The sequence below is a fragment of the Mauremys reevesii genome, linkage group 1 (genome assembly GCF_016161935.1).
Source record: "Mauremys reevesii isolate NIE-2019 linkage group 1, ASM1616193v1, whole genome shotgun sequence".
Taxonomy (NCBI): domain Eukaryota; kingdom Metazoa; phylum Chordata; order Testudines; family Geoemydidae; genus Mauremys; species Mauremys reevesii.
The window spans coordinates 110,155,687-110,182,339 of record NC_052623.1 but is presented as its reverse complement, the minus strand read 5'-3'; the positions used below and the strand labels follow the sequence as shown (position 1 = coordinate 110,182,339).

General features: G+C 39.9%; 1 protein-coding gene across 2 annotated transcripts in view; it reads right to left on the bottom strand.

Annotated features, from left to right (window-relative positions):
- The window catches only part of MYO16 (myosin XVI), a 575,450-nt gene that overhangs the window by 298,903 nt on the left and 249,894 nt on the right, over window positions 1–26,653 (bottom strand). For both annotated transcript variants that reach the window (XM_039547002.1, XM_039546990.1), the window contains one exon: window positions 19,401–19,526. In XM_039547002.1, coding sequence (XP_039402936.1) covers window positions 19,401–19,526 — 126 coding nt within the window. The remainder of the gene's footprint in view (window positions 1–19,400; window positions 19,527–26,653) is intronic.

Sequence of the window (26,653 nt, the reverse complement as noted above, 5' to 3'; positions counted from 1 at the left end):
GTCAGCACTTCAAAAATAGTGCTAGCCCTCCCAGAGACGGAAACTTTAAAAAAAAATTGAACCCACATGGCTTCTGCTTTGCATCCCACAATTCACAGGGAAAACAATCCCATGATGCACATTGCTCAGCCATGAACCAAATGATCATGGGAAAACTTTTGAGAACTCTACTCCCTCAGTTCACATAAACCACTGCTGTGCATTCACATGATGCAGACTGAAAGTGGAACAGGCATCCCATGTGCATGCTATTGGTACATACTGTGAGTTACCAGATGCACATCAAAGAGCTTCACATTAAACTCCCTGTGCAGACACACCCTGACTCTGTACTAACTCTGTACTGTCACTGCCAAACTAGGGAACTGAATCATAGCCACTACAAAAGGAAACCTGTTCTTTATTGCTAAGAGAAATTGGGATGTTTGTCTTATGTTTATCAGCCCCTTTGATAGTAATAGTAAAAATTATCTTGACACAATATCATACTGTCAACAGAAGAATGTTACCACTCCTCTTGCAAGAGTGCCGCAAACAAATGTTTTTTTGATGTTCCTGCCATTGTATTGTACTGTAGCCTCTTAAGATATTTGTACAGCAAACGCTGCTTGTACATTGTCTACTCTGATAAATGGAATGATTAGAAAGAAAGAAGTAAGAAATGGCACTAAGAAGGGGTGGGGAATATACAGAGCACATGGATACACATCTGAAAAAAGAAGAGAGGTCTTTTGGGCAGCTTGGAATATATGGTAAAAGGCACAATGCTTACAAAGTAAACACAACCAGGCAATTGAGGACTAAATGAACAAAGGTAGATCAGACAGAAAATAAAAGATTCCTTAGACTTTCCAAACTTTTTGAATTAGTGACCCCTTTCACATAGCAAGTCTCTGAGTGTGACCCCATCTTATACATTAAAAATGGGGGGGATAATTTAATTTAATGAGGGCTGGGAACTGTCAGCTTCACGGAGCTAATAGCTTGTGACCCCATGTAACCACCTTGTGACTGGCTGAGGGGTCACAACCCCCAGTTTGAGAATCCCAGCTTTAGATCAAACTAAGAAAAGATCTAAAGAAAAATGAGACCTGGATGGGATGCCAGCAGAAGGCTAGTAGCATAGCTGCAACTTGTCATGGAAGGAACAGTTTGATGGCAAAAAAGGCTAGTGATAGGGAAATTGTTCCAAAAGAAATAATACAAATACTAGGAAGATACAAACAAGTTAATAAAAAAATAGAAGAATGGAGAATTACTTGATAAATGCAAAGGTAAAATATAGTCTATTCATACAAAGCAGGCAAATATTGTTTATGGAATACTGCTAAAATAATTTCTTTCTAAAACTACTTCAAGCTCCTCCCCTTTCTAATTTTGGTTTTCCTTTCTGATAGTAGCAGCAGGGACAGCAACTGTAATAGTGAATTCCAAATCCAATTAGCCCTGCTCATGAGTTAGAACCCCTAACAAATCTTTGTGCGCTTTTCCATTACAAATGACATCTACCCTGCTTAGTCACTGAGCAGACTAAATCAGCAGCAATTGCATAATCTCTTTAACAGTGATTCTAGAAAGAAGTAGTGGTAGTACTAAAACATTTATTTTATTCTCTTTCAATTCAGGAAGAATAGGCAGCTTCTGGGGTTAGACTAAGTTTTGGGCTTGGGCCATGCTGTAATGTCAGTGCTTCTTGCTGTTGAAATAATTCCAGCTGGAAATCCTTGATGCACATCACTAAGGCCAAGTTATTCAGGTCACTGCTAATTTCAATTACTTTATAACTCCTGCTCCTGGATAGTGAATGCCTGGCTGCTTTGGTTTGAAACTAATTTTGTTTACATGCTTTAGAAGCAGGAGGTTAAAATCCAGCTGGCATATCTCTTCAGAGAATAGGGCTGCATCCACACGGGAATGAATTTCTACAATAGCTACAGTATGCCAATCCTAGGAAAGACACAGTCTTCTGAAAATGCCTCCTTCTGCAGGTATGTCAATTCTATGGAGACTATGACTAAAGTAGAGATAATTAATATAACATGAATTGTAATATCTAATGATACATTATAGATCCTACAAACAAAAAGACAGATAACTGTGGATCTATCCTTAGCAAATTAAATAATTTTAACCCTTGTTTTTCCTAATGTGGTTGTGCAAAATACTATATGTGAAAATAATATCTTCATAAGGAATGGTTGTGTGCTTATTATTTTAAAATGATTTTTAAACTTACACTTGTAAAAAGTAAGAAGTTCCTCAAGGGAATTAACTCTCCCCTCCAGCCCACAGTTCCTGGGGGAAGGTAGCAGACAGGGTTCTTTCATTTGCTTTTGTTGGCAAATTCAGTCAGTTTTTCATTTGTCCAGAACACACCAAATTTGAAACTTGTTAATATACATTCTTCTCTTACTGTATAATTGCAATCTTACTTAAGGGAAACACACACACATGCACCTATGCAGGTGAATTACACTTGGGTGTAAGTGAAACAAAATACATTCCTCAATCAGCAGTCAGAACACTGGGTAGTCCTATGACAACCTTCACAACCACCACTCCAGTCCCTGGACAGGAACAAGTGCCACAATCCTTGTGCATCCCATTGTGGCCATTTGGCTACTGAATCTGAATGTCAATGTGGATCCAATGGCAACACCTCCGAACCTTTTCCCCTGGTCTATCCTCAACCCCTCATTTCACGTTAGTTAATGTACAGCTAGCACAAATCTCACTTCTAGTACACAGACTGTGCACAAAATCACCCATTGCTCTGCAGGGTACAGTGGAACAATGGGTCTTCTGCTCTGCTGAGAGCCTTGATATTGGTAAATAAATTTCACTTTATATGCAAACCTCTCAATAATATCAGTTTTCAGTCTCCACAGTTTTTAACCACTGCTTTGTTAAATATTATAAATGTTAAATGTCAGATTTATTCTTTTAATAATAAGCTCTCACTACATGCATGAAAGATAATACCAATTATATCAATGTACAGTGATATGTACATAGAGGGAAATCAGAATATCTGAGTCTAGAGCCATGTTGTAGATCTGAGTGGATAATTTTTTTCTAAATTACTGAATATAAATATTTGGGGCTTGTCTATTCATTGAATTACTGTGCCGGCAATTACAATCTAAGTTGTAAATCTCCAGCAAAACCAGCTTGCTGCGCAGTAACTCACTGGATGCTGGATACTGCTATACAATAGTGAAAGTCACTGAGTGTGGCTTAGAGCATGTCTAGACTAGCGAGCTTACAGTGGCACAGCTGTAATAATGCAGCTGTGCCGACATAAGATGGCTCATGTAGCTGCTCTATGCCAACGGGAGAGAGCTCTCCCATCAACATAAAACCTGCTCCATGAGTGGCGGTAGCTATGTCGTCAGGAGAAGCTCTCCTGCTGATATAGCGCTGTACACGCTGGGCTTCTGTCAGTGTTACTTATGTCGCTCGGGGGGGGGGGTTTCCTCACACCCCTGAGTGACGTAAGTTATACTGACAACAGTGGTAGTGTAGACAAGCCCTTTGTGTGCTATGCTTTCAGCTACTATGCTTAGTCTGAAACAACAGTAAGTCAAAGCTAACTTCAGAACTTGTAGCATGCAGTAGCAGGATCCACATGGTGAACTAGGGTTAGGGTACTTCTACATGGACAGAATAAAATCCCCGTGACATGGTCACAGCTGGCCTGGGTCAGCTGACTCAGGCTCCCAGCGCTCAGGTTGTGGAGCTAAAAATTGCTATGTTGATGTTCAGGCTTGAGCTGGAGCCCGAGCTCTAGGACCCTCCACCCTCAGTCTACAGCCTGAGCCCAAATGTCTACAAAGCAATTTTTCAGCCCCCAAGCACAAGCCCTGCAAGCTCGCGTGAACTGACCCAGGGCAGCCCCAGGTATTTTTATCCCAGTGTAGATATACCCTGCATGCACGGCAGGCTAGTACACTGTAGATTTATACCTCAACTTAACGCACACTAATTCCCCATACAGGCAAGCCCTTAGAACACTTTGGAAGCACTGCTGGTCCCCCCCCCCCCAATTTTTTTTTAAGTAAGTCAGATCTGATCTCATGTCGTTTGCTGGCTAAACTCCCACAGAAACATTTTTGACATTTTACAGGACTGCTGCAGTCCATTTCATGCCTGTATAATATTAAATAAAACCACAGCATAGATAAGTCATATACAGAATGATTAAGAAGAGGTCTATTATTAGTATTCATATTACAATAGCATCTAACTTTCCAAATGAAATTGGGGCCTCAATTCGGGCCTATATATTCCCAATTAGTTTACAGTCTAATCTAAGTAGACCAGTCAGACAAAATATGGGAGAAAGAAAGTACTATTATCCCTATTTTAAAGATGAAGAATTGTGGCACAGAATTTAAATTACCTGCCCATGGTCATACAGGAAGTTTGCGGCAGCACTGTGATTAAACCCAGATTTTGTAGGTCCTAACTTTAAAACCATCATAGAATCATAGAATATCAGGGTTGGAAGGGACCTCAGGAGGTCATCTAGTCCAGCCCCCTGCTCAAAGCAGGACCAATTCCCAACTAAATCATCCCAGCCAGGGCTTTGTCAAGCCTGACCTTAAAAACCTCTAAGGAAGGAGATTCCACCACCTCCCTACATAACCCATCCCAGTGCTTCACCACTCTTTGAGTGAAAAAGTTTTTCCTAATGTCCAACCTAAACCTCCCCGACTGCAACTTGAGACCATTACTCCTTGTTCTGTCATCAGGTACCACTGAGAACAGTCTAGATCCATCCTCTTTGGAACCCCCTTTCAGGTAGTTGAAAGAAGCTATCAAATCCCGCCTCATTCTTCTCTTCTGCAGACTAAATAATCCCAGTTCTCTCAGCCTCTCCTCATAAGTCATGTGCTTCAGCCTCCTAATCATTTTTGTTACCCTCCGCTGGACTCTTTCCAATTTTTCCACATCCTTCTTGTAGTGTGGGGCCCAAAACTAGACACAGCACTCCAGATGAGGCCTCACCAATGTCGAATGGAGGGGAATGATAACGTCCCTTGATCTGCTGGCAATGCCCCTACTTATACAGCCCAAAATGCCGTTAGCCTTCTACTCAAGTAAGAAAAAAATATTGTTTTATATTATTCGAAAAAGTTTCTAGGTCCACTGCACCCCATTTTTATCCTAGAACTCAACTCAGTGACATACACTAGCAATCAGGCCAGCTCAGCACAGACAACGATATAAATTGTGTTTGTAGCCAGCCCAAAGTGGCATATAAAATTACATTCTATTATACGAGAACACAGTCATCAGTGTGATTGACTCTAGTTGAAACAATTACTTCAAATATATTTATATCTTTGGTAGTGAAAAGCCTCACAGGTTAACAACAACATCTTTAAATACATTCTGTATGCTAAATGTGACTCGTGCAGTGATGGCACTGAAGTATACTTGTGCTTAACCTGCATGAAAAAATACCTAGACAGCAGAATCTTGTACAGTTTAGTAATTAGCCTGCTTCACAAATCAGTAAGTAAAGCATTAAAAGAATTTAATTCAGGAGTGATAAAGGAAATAATCAGCTTCTCAGGATGAGGCAGGGATAAACACAGCATAGGAAAAGTGTAGAAATATTCTTCAAATGATACGTTTTAATCAGTGCATAGTGAACAAAAAAGACACAATTATAAAATATCTGACAAGATCTGAGAATAACTATAGGCATTTTATATGAATGTAACTGAAAAACAAATCATTCTTATCTGTGATTTTAAATCCTGTCAGCACAGTAGTATTGCTATATTTAACTTAGAAGACAAAACTATTAAAGAAATAATATTGAAAAGCCAGTATAATGCTTATGAACAGTTTCATTCCAAGATCCCTGTAAGTCCAGATAGAGATATCAAAGGGCTACTGTCATTTACAATACTTTGGGCCTGAATTGCATGTAAAAGTTGGGAAACATTTGGAAAACATAATACATTAAAATACATATTTAATTTTAATTGGTAATTGGAAATAAATATTTCCCTATAGTACTTGGAATCCAAATATTATAGTATGGTTCTAGTACTTGAATACGTGTTTACATGATGATAAACCAACCACCAAATTGCTGGGACTAAAAAAAACTCCTATAAGTTGGTTATTCCATAATTATGCAGCACAGAATTTCTGGCACCTTTCCTTTGATGCATCTGGCTCTAGCCTCTCTTAGGCCTGGTTGACACTAGAAAATTAGGTCAGCATAACTATGTCACTCAGGGGTGCTAAACCAATCTAAATTCCCATGTGACTGCACTAAGATGATAGAAGAATTCTTCCATCAACCTAACTACTGCCTCTCAGGAGGTGGATTAACTACACCAATGGGAGAACCCCTTCTGTTGGTGCAGGTAATGTCTACACTGAAGTGTTACAACTGTGCTGCTGTAGAGTTTTAAGTGTAGACAAGCCCTCAGAGACAGGATACAGAACTAGGTGGAATACTGGTTGAAACTGGATAAGCAATTCTTATGCTCTTGAATTCTCACAATGAAACTGCCTAGTCTATTTTTATTGTCCAAGGCAAGCATCCCAAGAGACATCCAGTGCTTAGACTGACATTTAAAAAGAAACAGCAACAACCGATGTAGTGATATGGGTGATAGATGATCAGTGTTATTTGAAATAGAGTAATAGTGAATCATATCAACAAACAAGCTATATTTTCCATTGATGCTTTCAATGCTATGGTATAACGCCTTTCTTGGTTTGATGAAGTGATCAGTGGAAGAAAGCACCACTTTCCATTTCCACAGCCTACATTAATTTAATTAGGGAGTGATCTGGCATCGCTATAATTACTAAGGTGCTTCTTCTAAATGTCAAGTTAATTTCCTTAAATTTCTTTTCAGTGAGGCCATTGATGCACTAATACTTTTTTTTTTATAGAAAAGACTACTTTTTCTATCATCAAAGTTAATCGGCAGAACAAAGCAAAGCCCTACACTCAACTTGATGGCATTTCTCTGTTTCTCTGTTTGGGTGTAGAGCAATACTTTTTGAACTCTGCTTCTGATCAATTCCAAAAATTTTAAGGAATACTCTAGACATCAGTGGACAGAACCCTATTGATCTGGTGAAAACTGGAACACCGGAAGGGAAAAATAAATGGAGGACACACAGAGCCCCTGGCATCTGGTTACAGATCCAGCAACTTCAACCAGGTCAATTGTCTATAAATCAAAGAACTCTGCCATCAGTACCTTCCAGCACAAAACTCTCCAACTCTCCCCCCGATTCAGGCTTGTCCATTATCTCAATGGAGTTTAAAATGTTGACAATCTGAATGACTTGGGGGGAGAGAGAAATAGGGGACATACAGAATCACTGGCATGTGGGGGGAGAACAGGGAACACAGAACCCTTGGCATGTGGCAGAGGATGAAATGGGATGAGACATGGAATCCATGTCAAAATATGCTGTTTTTATGAAGTTTTAATTGGGAAAGTTGAGAGTGAGAGAGAAATCTCTCATGCTCAAGGGAGACCCAGGTTCAACTCCCTGCTGTGCCTGATGCAGAGTAGAGGTTTTCATCCCAGATCACTCTGAATTAGGAATAACAGGTCAGTGCTCTAAAACATCTGGACAGATAGTGAGACACCCCTCTCAAAACGTTTTGGGTTTGTTCTAATGTGAAATGAAAACAAATTTCAAAACCCCCAAGTTGCTGCAAAACAAAATTGCCATCCTCCAGCCAGCTCTACTCTTGGGTCTATCTTCAAGGAAGGCAACCAGGAATTCTGTTGTCCCGAGTACAGGGTGGGGATGTCCCGAGTACAGATGCCTGACTAGAATGAGCAGGTGTAACCTATGAAGCTTAGTGTATGAACCTCTACTGCATGAGCTAAAAGCCACATGGCTCTTAGCCAATATTGTAGAAGACTTTTCAATCCTAGATGGTCTAGGTGCCACTAAAGTGAGACAGAGCCCCACACCAAGCAGGCATGTATCACACAGGCTCTTGTTTAAGCTGCTTGTAATAGATAGAAGACAAGTGCTCTGTAAGCTCAAAAGTTTGTCTCTCTCACCAGCAGAAGTTGGTCCAATGAAATATATTAGTTCACCCACCTTGTCTCTGAAATATGTACAGACAGCAACAGCAGGAGTCAGAGGAACTACTGCCAATTGACAGCTTTGTATGTCCCTCCCTCATAAGCTCCTCCCAAGGCAGACCCTGCTGCCTTCACTTCCCTATGCCCCTTCCCTAGAGGGACCGGCACCCAGCAGGCTGAGCCAGGGCCTGAATCTACATGAATCCAAATGCTACCCATAATACCAAGCCCTGCATTCACTGGATGATCATAGCATGTGTAGTTAAGGATAGAGGCTATACACACATACAGTCTACTACAGTATATCTTTGCACACTAGCTCCTTATAAAAGAATGTGCAGAGCCTCCACCTGGAAAAACAGTTTTCAAATTGTGAATGGATATATTTGTCCTCCCAGGAAACTTACAAGTAAATCAAGAGTGACTCATTAATGGGAGCGATGTTTATGACGCAAGGAGCCAAGAAAACATATACATATGGACAGGAAAAGCACAGAAGGTGGGTCATCCACCCTGAACAGCTTTACTTACAACTACCTAAACAAGGGGTAAGAAACTGAAAACAGACAGTTAAGGAATAAGCCTGGATAAACAATGAAATGCAGCAGACTAATATTATAAAGCCCACCACACATTTAAGGTTAGCTAAGTTACATAGCTCAGTTACATAAACCTCAGGTTATGGTGCACAAATATTGTCCAACTTGTAGCCAGTAAGGCCTATTGCCACAGATAAGAGACTCCAATGACAGGACAGAAGACAGGATGCATGAAGCAGTGATAGAAAGAAATTCCTCAGGAACCACTGCAGGTGAGTGTGAAATCTACTCTAAACCATTACCAGATCATGTTTTGGTTTCTTTGTTCTCAGCTGGAGTACTTCTGAGAAGAGCAGGTGCAACTGTCCTGATAAGTGTCTCCCCTCTCCTGGTCTCTGATCTGGTATTTTCTCTCTAAATAGTATACAGGATCTAAAGTCTCTGTGAGTATGTCTACACTGCTGATGGCAGCAAACAGCCCACCATGGGTAGACAGCTCAGGCTCGCAAGGCCACTCAACCCCCTGGCTCTGAGCTCATGCGGCTAGCTTGCATCTCCGCCACAGCAGCAACATCCACACTGTTACGTGCTAGCTTGAGCACCACTAGCAGGAGTCTTGTCTACCGGGCTGGGAGGCTCACTCTGAGCTTCAGTGTATACACATCCTCTGCAGCTGCTGACGCAGGGTAAGATACTAGCTCTGGCTGAGGCCTTTATTCCTCACAGGGTTCTCTTAATGACTCTCCCATGCTTCAGTGTTACACTCCCCCAGCCTTTTTTCCTCCTCCCCCCTTTGGGACACACTTGTTAAAGCTGTAATTTCAGAAAACTGCAGATTTTATGCAAATTATAAAATATACTAGCTTGTATATTCAATGGCTATGCATTACCTAATTTACATATCTTCCCAACTATCAAATCCTTCCCTTCCTCACTCCTGATCCCCGTCCAAATCCATATATTCTCCCTGTTAAACCCAACATTTTCCCCTGCTCCTCTCCTTCTGGTTCCCTGCTTCAAGTTTCTTCCAAGTTTATTTGAATTCTTGAATACATATTGTGCTGTACAATGCTAGGTACTCTGAAAACTCAGGTTCTAGGTGTCTCAAAGTGGGCACCCAAAATTAGTGAACACTTTTGACCTTAATTATTCTGTGCTTCAGATCCCCAGGTGCAAAATAGGGATATCATCACCCCCTCACTTCATGTGGTTTTGTGAAAATAAATTAATTAAAGTCTGTGAAGTACTTAGATACTACAGTGGTGAGCTCTATAGAAAAGCCCATGAGGAAAAAAATGGTCACTGGAGCAGGGTTGAATAGCATGCAGTAAATTAAACGTGGGGCTGCCCATTGAACAGTAAGGAAAAAACAAAATATTGACTAGCTGCTCATTAAGTGAACATCTATTCTGTGCTCTGAATGAAGCTGGATATCCTGTGGGAAAAGTAGTATGTGATCATGTAATTAAAGACTGTATCATAATACATAGTCCAAAGAGTGCTTGATTCCATAATGTTCTTTAACTTTGTGTGTGTGTGTAATTAATATCTATGTTGAAATGAGAGTTATTACATCAAGTATATCAAGGACAGCTCACTTATATTGATCAGTGAGGTGCTGTGATGGTCAAACAGCAATGTATAATGCATTAACTTAATGTCACACAAATTAACATATTTAGTTGAAAGCCTTGAATTATTTCTTAAAAACTGTGCCTGCACATAGTCTGAATTTAATGCATAGAAGTGTATGTCTGTTTCAATGTCATCTTGTATTGTGTTAAACCCTCTCTGCCTGTCTTAGCATTATGTGTCTACAATTAGCATTTGAAAGATGTATTGAAATCTTCTGAAAAAAAGGAAAGAGAGAGAGAGAGAATAAACACAGAAACCCAACAGTGGTTCTCTGGCTTGAGAGAAATCAATAGAATATAATCTGAAAGGAAATGCTGACACGGTTTCTGAGGATCATCATGTTTGCTGAAAAGAGAGACCAAAGGGAAGAGTGTGATTTATACCTGGATAAAACATTCTCTAGATTTCCTGACTATAAATGAAAGATTCCAACTGCTTGACAAGGAAAATATATATTCTCTGAGTAACAATACTCTATTCAGTTTGAAATACTGAACAATTCCTACCCCCTTGGGTTCAATTCAGTGAAAAATATCTTGGAATGTGTTTGCAGAAGCTCTGAAATTGAATTTGGGGGAAACTCTGCCTTGATATGCAAGCTAGTGGCAGTGTGAAACTGAGTATATTTGCCCCTCTTTTTTCTTTTTTTTTTTTAAACTGTCAGGTCTATTGTTACAATGTTGAAATATGATAATTTAATGATCTGTGTACATTTATTTCAATATGGAGGTTAGCATGGAGTTAAAACAAATAGAATGAAACTACACTTCACAGTGGAGTAGGACGATAAATCATTATTCATACCAAAAGTAAACACGAACAGGTAGTACAACAATCTGTACTATCAGAAGTCAGTGAAAGCGATATATTCCCTGTTGTGGCCTAAAAGAAATGTTGAATTTGACGGGACTAAGCAGCAGTTCAATTTATGCAATTAAGCTAATTAATGAAAATTAATCAAAAAGATATTTAGGTGCAAATATACAGGAATCAATATTTAACCCAGGGAAATGTGTATAGTGAATACACACAGAGGTGGGGGGAAGTGTTTAAAGGACTGCTATTTCACAGTAAACTTTTGAAAAAGATACACGTAGTACAAAATTAGGAATTCCCTAAAAGAGAGGAGCTAGACAAGTTACAAAGCCATACAAAGTTTTCAAGCTTTCTTCTTATAAAGCACGCTTGCAAGTGCACTTTGAATGGTGTTCTCAGTAAAGTATGGAGAACTTCTATTTAACAACTGTATTATTCTAATTTAACTTCATAGAAGTGTTGCCAACTTTCACAGCTTTATTATGAGTTTCTGATATTTGGTGAGCCTCAGCTTCTGGAGTTTCATGATTATGTGAGAATCTCAGCTTGCATTTTCAAAAATAAGTATCTTTCCAGCCATGATGGTTGCAGGGAAAAGCTTGAAAATATGAACCCTAGAGGCTCAGAAGTAAGAGGTCAAATAAATAAAAAGACCAATAAAAAAACCCCATATTTATTTAATTTTATTTATTTATTTATTAAATTTCATGATTTTTTTAGGGCCTGACTCATAATTTTTGAATGGAATGTGTGGGACTGGCAATACTGCAGTAACTGGAGTTTGTTGCTATTTGCAACATCCTGATCTGTCCAAGGCAGTGGATGACTTTTATTCCTATGTAAAAGTGAGAGCAGCTCCACACATACTGTATATACACCCACTGACAGACTGACGTACCCATGTGGTTACCTTTCTCTCTTGTTTTTTAATATTTGGACATGCACTGTTTTAATCCATTTTATGTAGTTTGTTTAGCAGTGACTATAATACATTTTACACTATTTTTCCATAAGAATATCAGACGTTCTTCAGGTATGTATGGACTTACCAGTGTCTGATATTTCTTCTCTGGAAGTTATATGCAACACACATGTTTGGTTTTGCTAATAGTGATACTAGTTAAAGCTATTAACTCTTGCTTCATCAAGTGTGCATATACTATTTTATCATTTCCTTTACTTCTAAGCAAGGTGAATAAAAGTTCTCTGTGCCATAGATTCTAAGCCACACGCAACAGGTGGGCACATTAGACCTGTTGGCATGCATTACACCATACCTCACTGTTCCTGTATCCTGACTGAAACTTGGCGACCAAAAATAGCATCTGCTGACAGCTTTTACTGTAAACTGTTTGAGGATGGTTTCATGAAACATTGCCAACAATCTGGCCTGTTAGGATTTTGGTACCACTGTATGGAAATGCCACAGTATACAGTAACTCTTCTTTGTGCATTCACCTTTTGGAGTTTAATAGTATTTAAATTTTGCTTTGTTCTACACCACGGGTAGGCAACCTATGGCACGTGTGCCGAACGCGGCACACGAGCTGATTTTCAGTGGCACTCACACTGCCGGGGTCCTGGCCACTGGTCTGGAGGGCTTTGCATTTTAATTTAATTTTAAATTAAGCTTCTTAAACATTTTTAAAACCTTATTTATTTTACATACAACAATAGTTTAGTTATATATTATAGATTTATAGAAAGAGACCTTCTAAAATGTTAAAATATATTACCGGCACCCGAAACCTTAAATTAGAGTGAATAAATGAAGACTCGGCACAGCACTTCCGAAAGGTTGCCAACCCGTTCTACACATTCAGAGAACCCTCTATTATACATAGATCAGGCAATATCAACAGAAGGTCTTATTCAGACTCTAATGACATTTCTTTTGCAGTAACAGGAAGCTCATGCGATATAGAGAATCTGAGATTATAGATCAGCTATGGAGAGTTTTATACCTTTAATGCAAGTGGGTTAATACTTCGCTTCCATGTTTTTCATATGGTTTAGTTCTGATGTTATAGTGATAAGATACTAGCTTCAAAGCCTTTTTTTGTAATCTAGCAGCATTCATCCATTTTCAGCTCAAGATTTTTAATGAGGTTCATGGTCTTTTTAATCTTTAATCACTGTAAACTTCTTCACATACAGCAGCTCATGCAATTTGCTCATTTTAAATTTTAAACCACATGATGATTTCTTTTCTTTTCTTTTCTTTTCTTTTCAAGTATGGTTAACTAACACTGTCTCTATTTTATTAAGGCTGTAGAAGTAACAGAGATTGCTTTTTCACTCCCATCTGGCATGTTATATGATATGCCTAAACATAAGACTTTGTTTAAAAAAAGAGTTATGGTTGAAAACATACTTGAGTAGAGACCAGTTATTACCCTGAAACAATATAATACATCCTTTACAAAAATACTATCTTCAAAAAAAGTCTGGAAGGGGAACTAACCATCCAGTTTTTTCTACTTTTTAACCCTTCATTATTCATTATCACATCACCCTACCTACACAATCTATACATTTGTTCTCCTTAAACCTTGCAAAAATACATGCCAGGGTCAAAATAAATTACAGGATTTTTCACCCTACTGTTTGTTTTGTTTGTTTTTTGAGCGAGGGTCAAAAGTTTAAAGAGGGTTGGCTTGTAGGGTCTGCAGGGCAGGTGTCCTATGCTCCAATAGGTCATATGAGTCTCACAAAATCAAGTATCAGAGGAGTAGTTTTGTTAGTCTGGATCTGTAAAAAGCAACAAAGAGTCCTATGGCACCTTATAGACTAACAGATGTATTGGAGCATGAGCTTTCGTGGGTGAATACCCACTTCGTCAGACACATGTTAGTTATAAGGTGCCACAGGACTCTTTGTCACAAAATCAAGGCTCCTGATCCTAATGACAAATCTACAGGAGATATGAGAGCAGTGTGGGGAGTTATACTTGGGTGAGATGGGGGTTAGTGAAAGGTGGAGGAGAATAGAGGGGATGAGGAGAATCTTCAATGCACGTGGAAAACTTTAAGCACTTTTATATCTAGAGACCTGTACGTTTTAAAGGTTGTTAATGTGGATCTGACTCTGTCTTTCATTGACCCACTTTATGTTTCCCCCCCACTTCCACACCTTCTCTGATCCTCTGCAGCCATATTAAAAAACTAGGTAATTAAGCAACAGCATGGCAGAAAAGGGATAGATAATAAGACAGAGAATATCATATTGCCTCTATATGAATCCATGGTACGCCCACATCTTGAATACCGCATGCAGATGAGGTTGCCCCCTCTCAAAAAAGATATATTGGAATTGGAAACGCTATAGAAAAGGACAACAAAAATTATTAGGGATATGGAACAGTTTCCATATGAGGAGAGATTAATAAGACTGGGACTTTTCAGCTTGGAAAAGAGATGACTAAAGGGGAATATGACAGAGGTCTATAAAATCATGGCTGGTGTGGAGAAGGTGAATAAAAGGAAGTGTTATTTACTCCTCATAACACAAGAACTAGGGGTCACCAAATGAAATTAATAGGCAGCAGGTTTTAAACAAACAAAAGCAAGTATTTCTTCACATACTGCACAGTCAACCTGTGAAACTTTTTGCCAGAGGATGTTGTGAAGGCCAAGATTATAACAGGGTTTTAAAAAGGACTAGATAAAATCATGGAGGATAGGTCCATCAAATGCTATTAGCAGTAGTTTGGGGCTAGTGGTTCTCTTAATCATTTTGCCTGGCATCTTCAAAGATAGAAGATAGGACAGGAGCTAGGTGGCACGCCACAAAAGGGACAGGATTAATAGACCAGGAGGCAGCAGAGGGGTGAAGGAGTGGAGATCATTTCACTTTTCTGAAGAAGGCAACAATACATAGGGGCTGGTTTACTGCCAGTCTCTCTTGAACCATCCTATAGCATTCAGTTCACAAACACCACTGTGGAGAAAACTGCAGGATTCCCATACAGAGCTCTAGTCCTGAATTATTCAATTCTATCTTGCCAGGAAAAAAATATTTAGGGCTTTGTGGACAGCATAATGAAGATATAATAAGATTAGAATATAGTGGTCCAAAATGTGAATTGAGACATAGAAAATAATTCAGGATATATTCAAATATTATATCAATTGACAGTGTTTCCTAATTTTGAACATGCAATTAAATTTAGGTCACTGGATCTAAAAAAAAAACAGAATAGGTTTGGAAAAGATTATATAGAGATTGAAAAAAGTAATGAATGAGAGAATAGGACCCTCCAAGTTACCCTAATCCATAATGCAGGGTGAAAATGAAATAAAAAATCTACATATTTAAAAATAAAAAATATTTTTAAATAAAATGTTAAATTAACTTGTGGAACTCATTGCTGCAGCACATTATGGAGTTAAACAGCTAGTAGGATTCAAAGAAATATTAAATTGTTTTATGAATAAGAATAGCATTTGTAAGCACAACAGCAAGGACAGAATTTGACAGGCTGTCAATCAATGTGACATTATGATTGGATGGGGTCATGGTAGGGTACTGTAAAATTAGATGTTTTGTGAAGGTTTAAGGTTTTCTTCTGAAACATCCATCATTGTCATTATCAAAGACAGGATACGGAACTAGAAGGCCCATCTGTCCATTCTGATATGTTCCCAGAAAGAACAATGGAAAGAAGCCCTTAAAAAGAATTTCCAAGGTAACAGGTCTATGTTAGCCTAATATAGGTAAAATTCAGATTGAGTTATGCAAATATTTTTCAAAAGATGAGAGAATCATAAACAGAGAACATTGAGGACTTCTATGTGCACATTCAAGGATTAACTATGCATGTTATGACTACACTACCATATTTCAAGGTTTTTGTTTTTCTCGTGTCTAAATTGAACTGGCTCATCCATTTAGATTCTAGGCTGCTATAAAATTAGTTTATCACCCCCTGGCATGATATTGCTATTCTCATTGTAAACACAAATGGTAATAAACATGTATCAAGCCAGAACCAAATGTGTTTGTGTACAGATCATAAAAGAGCAGTATGCTGCTCACACACAGAGATTTATCACTTACATGAGTTTTCTAAGTGAGACTTTTAAACAAAACCACCACTAACATGTATTACAGAGCCCATTCCAAGAGGGTGGAGTTGTAAAGATTACATTAGAACATTTATTCAGCTCATTCCAGGAAATGCTATTAATACATTTTATTGCTAATCATAAACTAATTTCCCCTCAAAATTATTTGCAGTTGAGGCATATTAATCATGGAAGGTATTTTAAGTGGGGTTGTCCTTAAACTGATATATTTCTCAAAATGTCATCAATACTCATAAAGCATCACATTACACAGAGGAAAAACCACATTTATAGTAAAGCACTCAGTACAGATCTCAAATATCAGATGCATATAAATTCATACTGAGGGTAAAAGCTGTTTCAAAATATCATAAGAATGATTTAAAAAAAAACAAAAACCCCACCCCGATTGCATATCCATTGGGTGAAATATTTCCCTCCACATCTAATGAGACTTTCTTGACAAAGCAATTTAAAGATGATTTGCTTGTAACCTCTTACGAACAGAACCCACACTGGGTCATTGTTATCTGTTAAGTCAAAATGGTAAGTTATCCATGGTGTTAATATGATAATATATTCAAAGTTGTATTGTTCATTAACTATGCATGGGAAAAGTGAATGTGCTTTATTTGTTAATGGCAGTGAGTGTCAGTGCAGAATTCCTCATTTGTTGTTGTTCACAGATATCTGGGGACAGGGACCATTTTTTGTCATATGTTCATACAGTACTTAGTATAATGGGGTGAGACTCCTGGGTACTACCACAATAAATAATAATAATTCCTTTGGAGTTATATGTGAGAGGATTGGAGGCCTTGCAAAAAGCTAGAGCTGCAAATTGTGTGTTCTTAAAGTCAGATAATTTATTCCCCAGTTTAAGAAATTCTGGAAAACCATTGTTTGCATTTCTTTTCTTTCCAGTGCCTATAAATTAAATTTCTCTGAGATGTATTTGAGCACATGTTTAGAACTAAACGCTCTCCACTGTACACAGCCCAAACAAATGGGCTGTGAGCTGCAGTGGCCTATACAGGATAGAATTCTCCACCCGAGGCTGTGGGGAGGAAGTGGAGCTGGGCTCTGAATGAAGCCCACTTCCTTCCTCGGGCTTCAGAGCCCAAGCTCCAGACAGAACCTGAATGTCTACACAGCTGTTTCTAGCACCGTAGAGTGAGCCCTGCAAGCCCAAGTCTGTAGACCCAGTCTCCAAGATTTGCCGCTACGGGTTTTAGAAGGCAGTGTAAATGAACCCAGGGATGCAGTAGCCATCATAGCTGCTGTGCAATGCTCTCAATACCCTGTGCAATGCTGCTGTGTATGCCACCACATAGATCCAAAGGACATGCCCACCCAACTCATCTACAGGGAGCTTCTGCAGAGCACTGCTGTGTAATAAACATGTGGGTTTCCCACAACTAGCTCCTTCTCCCTGTAGCAGATTCCCACCATTTCCAGTAAGGTGATGACTTTCGGTGATCTGCACTTGGACTGCAGAGTTCGTTCTTCAGAAAGTGTTCTCATTGTTTTTTCTGCACAATATCCATTAATCCCCCACCCAGCAAATTAAGGTATCAGAAAACAGAAAACAATATAAAATGAGACAAATAACAGTTATCACACAAAATCCTCATTCATGCCCCATTTACAAACAAATACTTGTTCAGGTGAAAAATGGCTTATTTTGAGAGAGGAAATTTGGCTATGAATTTACCCTTTCAAAAATATTCAAATATAGTTCAACCCAATGCACAAAAATCCCAATGATCTTTGAACCTAAGTATTGGAAAAAACTATCCAACTACTAATACATATGGTCACAGAGTTACAAGTATAATATATCTCAGAAGTAAAGGTTAATATTTTAAATTGAAGAATTAATTAGTCTCAAGTTCACTGTTTTACCTGACTACTAATTTACTTCTTGCCACAAAGGATATTATTTGTTTGAACAAAGAGGGAAAAGGAGATGTTAGAAGCCATTTACATTGTGAAAATGAGAACACAAACAGTAAGGGGACATGCGCTGTAAGTTAATAAGCAACAAAACTTTAATCAATGTGTAATTTTGTATAATACATCTTCTCTCTGAATGTTTCTGGAAACTTGAAGATAGATTATATAGCAAGTGGGGGCATTAACATAGGTGCACAATCTGTCGATCAACTCTTTTATATATTTGTGATAAGTACCTGAATTGCATTTACAAAAATAATCCTGTCTTTGTAATTTTTTGGAACTGGTTAGGTGCTTAAAACACAATCTGAAAATCTAGTCCAGAATGTGAAGAATACTGTAACAGAAAGGGCTTTTTTAAATGAAATAAGCATCGTAGTCTTTCCTAGCCTAGAAATTAGAAGAATGTTTTTTTTAAATAAATTGAACCCATTGTAAACAGTCATGTCCTAAAAAGTCAACTGTCTACCTTTCATATCTCATATTTCATCACTCATAAGCTTAGCGGTGTAAGTACATATAAATAATCGACACATCCATATCACTGAAACAGAAAAAAAGAGTTTTCTGCTTCTATCAAAGACCGGATAGAGGTTGAACTATACTTGATGCACTGAATTATCTCCATTGACTTTTAGTAATACAATACTCATAACTTCTTTTCTTAGCTTTTATAAAGTGCTTTATATTTTCAGTTTCTTGTACATATATTTCTTTATCAATCCTCACAGTATTACCAAACCACATGCACGTAGCATTATTTCCATTTTACAGGTGGGGTAGCCGAGGAAACAAGTTTCAAAAGTATCCAAGAATTTCAAGTGCCCAAACAGAGAGACACCTAGGTGTCCAAAGGTTGAGCTTCTAATTCTAGTTGACACTTTTGAAAATTTGGTCTAAATGTCTTTGCTGATAGTCACACAATGAGTCGGTGTCGGAATCAGGATTAGAATTAAGAAGTTTCTGACTCCCAGTAGGCCACATGGATTTTTATTTATAGTTATTGAATAAACTTTATAAAAATAACAATTAGAAATGTAAATACGTCTAACTCCTGAATTATGTATGTAAGAGCATGGCTCTCTCCAGTGTTGGAACTGGGCATAAAATATAGAAAAGAAATGTGGTTTTCTAGCTATATTTCAAACCATATTCTGTCTGGCCATACCTCTGCACCTTCCCGCTCCCCTCCCGCCCCCACACCCCAGACACAGTTTAAAATATTCCCATTTAAAAATGCTCACTACTGAAAAAGGAGGCTACAACATACACTGAAAAGGAGAAAAATCAAACTTTACCTGTCCATATTTTGCAGCCAAATGCAGAGGGGTCCAGTACTGATTATCCACGACATTGACATCAGCACCATGATCCAGTATCAGAGATGCCACATCCTTGTATCCATTTGCACAGGCTATGTGCAGCTGTGAATAATACAAAAGCAGTGTATTATTTTAAAGACTTTCACAAGACATATGTGATTAGCAGGCATTTTAACTTGCCTAAAAGTTTAACTTGTGGGGAGGAGGAAATACTCTTCTTTCAAAACAGGGCAAATTATGAAAATGAGAATGCGACACAAATATTTGAGAACAATATTCCAAACGTTGCAGAAAACCAGTTTGATCAGAGATTTTCAGTGTTTAGAAATTAAAGCAGGAAATATCAGAACAAAGGACAATTCCAGCCAATCGGCATCAAGTGTTGTATTAATGATCTAGTCTGACCCAGACTCTGCTCTTATAATTTATAATTTTCATCCTTCCTTTTCTGTTCACTTCATGTTTCCTATCTTTGCCCGCAATCTTAGGCACCTGCACAGGTTCTATGAGCTCAGGCAAATTCATACCTTCCAACAGAGCTTGGTCCATGGCCTAATTTACTTTTGTCACAGTTTTAAAATCTCAATTGAGAGATGATGGTGCTTTACTGCTCCCAATTTAATTTATTAACACGCAATGACACTAAGCTCATTGGCTTTGCAGAGATTATGCTGGGGAAATCATAGTCACAGAACAAAGCCTCTATGATTTTACTCCACTGTAATTTTTTTTTCTTTTTCTGGTCTCACCTCCCTGCATGTTTCAATGTTTAAAAGATTAGAAGTGGGACTCTTGACTAGCCAGCTCCATGATATATTAAAGAATAAAAATTATAACTGAGCTGAGCGATGGAGATGCTAGTGAAACCACTGTCATCTTGAGCAGCAAGGAGGGTATGTGATGAGGTGTTAAAGAATGGGTGAGAAGGGGCAAGATGAAGCTCAGAAAATAGCTTTACTTGTTAAAGGTTAATTTTGGAAACCAGAAGTTAAACTGTACAATTTTTTGTTTCAATGCCTGGCTCCTGCGTGTGTTCTGCATTTATATCTGTACATTATTTTCATTACAGATGGAGAACAGTAATTAAAACAAATACAGTATAAAATCAGACAAGTATATACGGACACACAAAAGCTAACCAACATGAAAGAGGCTGTAGGATAATGAAAATACTAGAAACTAAATGGATGAATAGACAAAAGTGCAATAGAAGATACTGTATCAGGGATAATCTGCCATTAGAGATTCCTCCTGGAAACTCAGTTTTTATGCATGGAGAATAAGAACATGCATTATCATGAGGGATATACTTCAAATGTCCCAAATGATTCAGGTTAGGAAATGGTCCAGATTACCGATCAGTGGTATTTGTTCTCAAGATGATATTTTCTATGAGTACAAGCATCCACCTCTGATTCCATAAGCAAATGTCAGAGAAACCGGGGGGCTTTATCCTGGAGATGTGGGAGAGGAGCAGTACAAAATAATTGTCCTTTCCACAGCCACAAGGAATCACTTCTGCCAGACGTCCATGGAACCAGGATTCCAAAAGATTTTGGGCAAACTGGACTAAGGAGAGAAGGGGAAAAACCACTGTATGTGGCCTTGTCCTCTACCGAGGCAATAGAAATTTAACTGATATATTTTCCTGAGTTATTTCTGTCTGAGGCAGCATTAAATGTGGCAGGTAGGGAAGAGGGCTGCACTCAGGATTGGAATGGCTGCCTACTGGCAAAAAGGCTCCTGCAGTTACCCTGTGCTAGGGATGAGTGGGCCCAGGGTAAATGTACAGAGGGGCCAAACCTTAGCAGAGCTGGGACTGGATGCTTTCTTTCCCACTTATTTCTTCTTCAGCTATGTGTATAATTTATATTGATAGTTTCCATTGAGACCATCATAGATATAGAGCAATATCAGAGCATTTCTGTGGAATTTTGTCAAAACGGAGGGCTTTTTGGTGGGAAAATGCCAATTCTGATGAAAAGTTTTGATTTCCCCAGGGGAAATGTGAAAACAAAAATTAAATTTTGTTTTGACTTAAAATGTGGTTTTGACCTTTGGCTTAAAACAAAACAAAATTATACAGTATGTCAAAATGTCAGTTAGGAATGAAAACTGTCATTTTGAATTGGCTTAAAACTTCACTAGGGAAAACCAACACTTTTTGACTGAAACATTTTAAACAAAGATTTTTCATTTTGCCAACCTGCATGCTTTTTCTCTATGTACATGCACACACATATCTATATTCATACATATGTATATATAGGTGGCTTGAGTCACTCCTTGGGAGCCCGACCAGTGCAGGATGCCAGAGATACGCCAAATCAGGAAGTAAAATATTTGGATAATGAATGTGCAGAACTACACATTATTTCCTAATGTACTGCGGATGCCTGGCACTCATAGTGCCTTTTTCCAGACTTGCAGTTTTCACATTGCTGCTGAGAAGTGTGGACTGAATATTTAAAATAAAGTTATATCACTCTGGGGATGCTGTTATACTAGGCTGCTCTGATAAATTGGCCACGGTTTAGATGCAGCCTGTCATCCTGGTGATAGGTTTATCTCCTTGGTACACCTAACTGTTATGGAAGAGGGAATTTATTTGTGCCCAGCTTCTAACTATGACTGACATTACAACTCCAGGCATGAAAACCATTCAGTGAACATAAAATGTATTCGGTTGCTTATACACAGAAAAAAGTGAGTGTGGGGGAAACAACAGCATTACAAAAAAAAGACTTGCTGCAATCTTATTAATTCACATCTTGTAAAAGCTTTTTAGTTTTCCCTTGCATTTCAAAACAGTTATGTCTCAGCCATGAAATACAGAGACTCTGGATCATATCACCATGAAACAGGCTTCCTTTTGCAAGCCAGAAATGGGATTTTTGCTATTGTCTCTGTATAGACAGGTTTATCAGGTACAGCAAAAAGCCCATTGCCAGAATCTTTTGACACAGATTGGCTGACTCCATATTAATGAACGGGGAGGAAATCAGTCTAACACAGTCTGTTGCTGAGACGTGCCTTTTGGATATTTTATCTCCCAGATCACAAAACAAAGGCTTTGCATAACATAAATCCCCAACAAAAGAAAAAATAGTCCACTCTGTATCTATTTGCTGTCAGACAACAAATGCAGTTCCGAAATCAAAGTCCAAATAAACAACATTCAAACACAAATATCCCTGTGATGGGGCGGCTGGGCGCACTGGGATGTAAAATGTTAAAGCCACCCTGGGGAGGCTGTGTGGGAGGCAGTCAATAAGGAAAAGGCTTGTAGTGCCAGCCAATTAGGGAAAGGTTTGTTGGAGGAGCCAACCAGGGCCAGGCTGGCCCATATAAGAAAGGGCTGCTGAGCAAAGCACAGGCAGTCACTCCCTGGAGTTTGTGGGAGGAGGACTGGCTGCTTAGAGGGCTGGAGCGCCATATACAGAGCAGTGCTGGGCAGGCTCAACAGAACAGGAGAAAGCTCCAGGCTGATGGCTGCCAAACTGAGGCCCTGATACAAAAGCAGAAGAGAAGTTCTGAGGAAGTGGCCTAGGAAGGAGATGGTAGAGTTGGAGGAGGGGCCGCACATGGCTGCCCGCTACAGGGTCCTTGGGTTAGGGCCTGGAGTAGCCAGCGGGCCCGGGCTTCTCCATGCCACCACCCTTACCCCCAGTGGCCATTGAGGGAAGTGGCCAATGCATGGACTGCAGTCTGCCACTGAGATGAGTGGCTAGAACTACAACTGTAGATTGCCACTGAGGCAAGTGGTTAGACTGAGGACTGTTGATCCCCCGGAAAAGGGGAAAGGGGGAAAGAACTGAGTGGTGCACAGCCAGAGGGCTGTGTCCATAAGAGAACAACGTGGTCTGGGGAGCAATGGAGAGATGCAGAGACAGGAGTGATGACAGGTGAGACAACACCTGAGGAGAGTGCACTGACAACCCTGAGCTAATTCCCAGGACAGCCAGCAGGAGGTGCCGTGGTGGTGAGTCAAACACCGTCACAATCCCCTTTTGCCATGTTTCAAGAGCCAGCCAGATTCCAGTTTGTGCAATAAACTAAAAGATGGATTCTCTAAACCTTCTCTTTTTATAGTACATATTTGTTCTTCATAATAAAATGGAGGTTAGTTACTGTAACTGGAGGTACTTCAAGATGTGTGGTACCTATCTGTATTCTACACATGGGTATGCATGCATGCCATGCATCCAAACCCAGAAGTTCTTCAAAGTAGTGTCTGTTGACCCACATGTGCGCAGTAGCTTCTCTTGTGTTCCTGACAGGGGGTATAATAGGTGGTGTGGGTCAACACCTCTCCATTTCCCCTTCTTACTGCAATCCTACGGGATCCGGAACAAAGGGGAAGAAGGGTGGGTAGTGGAATACAGATGGGGACCACACATCTTCAAGAACCTCCAGTTCCAGTATGTAACTTCCATTTCTAATTTGAGTGCTGGTCCCTATGTGTATTCCACAAGTGGGTGATTAGCTGGCAATGTTCAGAGTGTGGGAGGGTGCGAGGAAGCTGGTAGCAGAGATGCTTGTAGTACGGCCACTCCTTTAGCCTGCAGCTTGAGTGAGAGAGTAGTGTAATGTGAAGGTGTGGACAGAACTCCAAGTTGCCACTCTGCAGATGTCCTGTAGCAGAACATCCTATAAGGATGCCATGGAGGTCACTTGTGCTCACGTGGAGTGAGCTGTAATACCCCCAGAAGGGGGAAGGTGACCAGGTGAGCTCCTCACCCTGTAAGGGAGGTGTCTGTCAAAATAGTAGCCTTCGGTATGGGAGGGTTGAAGGGAGTTCCCATCATGACCTTGTGTGGGTTGGATCACCATACAAGGAAGATGAGAACTCTGGTAGGAACAGTGACACTGTAGTCGATGTGATCTCTGCTTGGTTGGTAGATTGAGTGGAGCCAAGCTTGCAGACATCTCAAGTGGAGTCTGACGAACGGTGTCCTGTAGCTGCATGTAGCCATGTGGCCTGGTAGAGAAAGACACCTGTGTATCATAGTTTGTGGTCTGCATGCAATGTGTGACATCAAGTTGCTCATTGCATAAAACTTGTCTGTGGGGAGAAATGATCTCATGGACACTAAGTCCAGTATCACCTCTATAAAATGTATTGTCTTTCAGGAGGACAAAACAGACTTTTCTTTGTTTATGCAACCCCTAAGTTGGTAAGAAGATGCCAAAGAAACTTTATTTCTAACATGACTTCCTGATAAGAACAGCCTACAAGGAGACAATTGTCCAGCTATAGGAACACCATATATCCCCTGTGTCATATTTGAGCAGCTACCAGGGTAAACACTTTAATTAATACCTTGGGTGCCATAGCCAGTCCAAAGGGGAGAACAGAAAACCGGTAGTGCTCTTGACCAACCATGAAGTGGAGGAATTTCCTGTGATATGGGTGAATATCTATGTGAAAATATGTGCTTATCATGTCGAGAGCTGTGAGCCACATTCCTTCCTGCAGGAAGACCATTATAGATGCTAGCATAATCATCCTAAATTTCAGCTTTCAAATAAAGATGTTGAGTTGCCAAAGGTCCAGGATGGGTCTCCACCCTCTGTCTTTTTGGGGGATTAGGAACTGTGAGGAATAGAATGCTCTCCTTTGGTATTCAGGCAGGATGTATTCTAGCACTCTTTGGTGAAAGAGGGATTCCTCCTCTTGTTGAAGAATTAGTTGATGAGAGTGGTTTCCAGAGGGTGATCAGTGAGGTGGCTTGTGAGGAGGGTAGGAAAGAAACTCTACAGAGTATCACTGATGCATAATCTCCAGAATCCAACTGTCCATGGTGATCTTGTTGAGGTGTGGGCAAAGAGAGTAAGATGGCCTCCAAAGATGACAGGGGAAGGAGTAGGTAGCATCTGTGGTGGTGCCTCTGCCTCAACCTTTATCTCAAAATTGGCCCTGGGCCTGCAGCTGTGAGTAGGCAGAATATGTGGCAGTCCAAGGAGCTGGGAAAGGGGACTTCTTAGTCCTTTGCTATTTACGTGGAGGCTTGGGTGGATGCTGGTAACATGGAGCATGTGAATGGGGTACCTGTGACCTAAAGGACTGTCTCTGGTGTCTCCTCCTGGGGGCTGGAATGCAAATCCCTATGGATCACAGTGTGGCTCATGAGTCCTTTAGAGAGCAAAGAGACTTGTCTGTCTTCTTGTTAAAAAGATTGGACACATTGAAAGGAAGGTCTTGAATGGTGTTTTGAACTTCTCTAGGAAAGCATGACAATTGGAGTCAGGAGTCCCTTCATATGATGAATCCTGTGGCCAAACTTCTAGATGCCGTATCTGTGAAGTCCTAAAGAGCTACCTTCACCACCAATCTTCCCAGGGTGCTCCGCCCAGTGAGAAAAGCTGCTCCTGGGACATTAAGAATGGTTCCTCCTGAGGGGTAAAGATATCTCTCAGAAGAGAAGGGCCCAAAAGGAGTGGGGACAGCAGATAGGGGAGAAATATATCCTCTGGTGTTACAAAAGTCTCAGTGCGGCCCAGAGTCTGAGGAGTTCCCGTGGGAGCACCAGAAGGATTCAGCTCATCCATCACAGTCGGTTGTACTTTGGCTAAATGAGGTGTTACCGATTGGTGCTTCCTAACCTGCACTGGAAGATGAGATCAGCAAGAGCCTATTGTTACATTTTGGTCCTGCTGACACTGCCTTATACCTTGCCCTTGAGCCTGAAGGTCTTTGGTGCCAGTTCCGTTGGATCCATACATGACATCTCGACCGACAGGGACCAGCTTGGGGAGGAAATGCATTTTTTTATGGACAGTCCTCTGCGGTGGGTCTGTCCTTGCATCCATGAGAGTGCCCTCTTCTCTCATGGGGAGCCCTGTGCAAGGAGTCTTTAGGCTTCAGTGGCAGAGGCTCCACTCCAAGGTTCGTGCTTGGAGGGGTGCTGCTAGTCGGCTGAGTCCAGTGTATGGGGCTTTAGCTCAGCCAGAAGTTATGAGTCAACCAGAAGTTTATCACTGGGTGAAATTCTAGGGCCTGTGTTATGCAGGAGGTCATGTAATCATGGCTTGAAAATCTGTGCAGTACCACGTTTTTCTGACTGTGATTTTTTAAAGTTCCCATCACTCAAATGTCCAAGGGCTCATATAGATGCATATCTACAGTGTACATGAAGTTTTCAAAACTATGACTGAGTAAGAAACATGTCGTTATAAAATAGATGTAATAATAACCTACTTTAAAATGCCAAATATCGTACAAACCA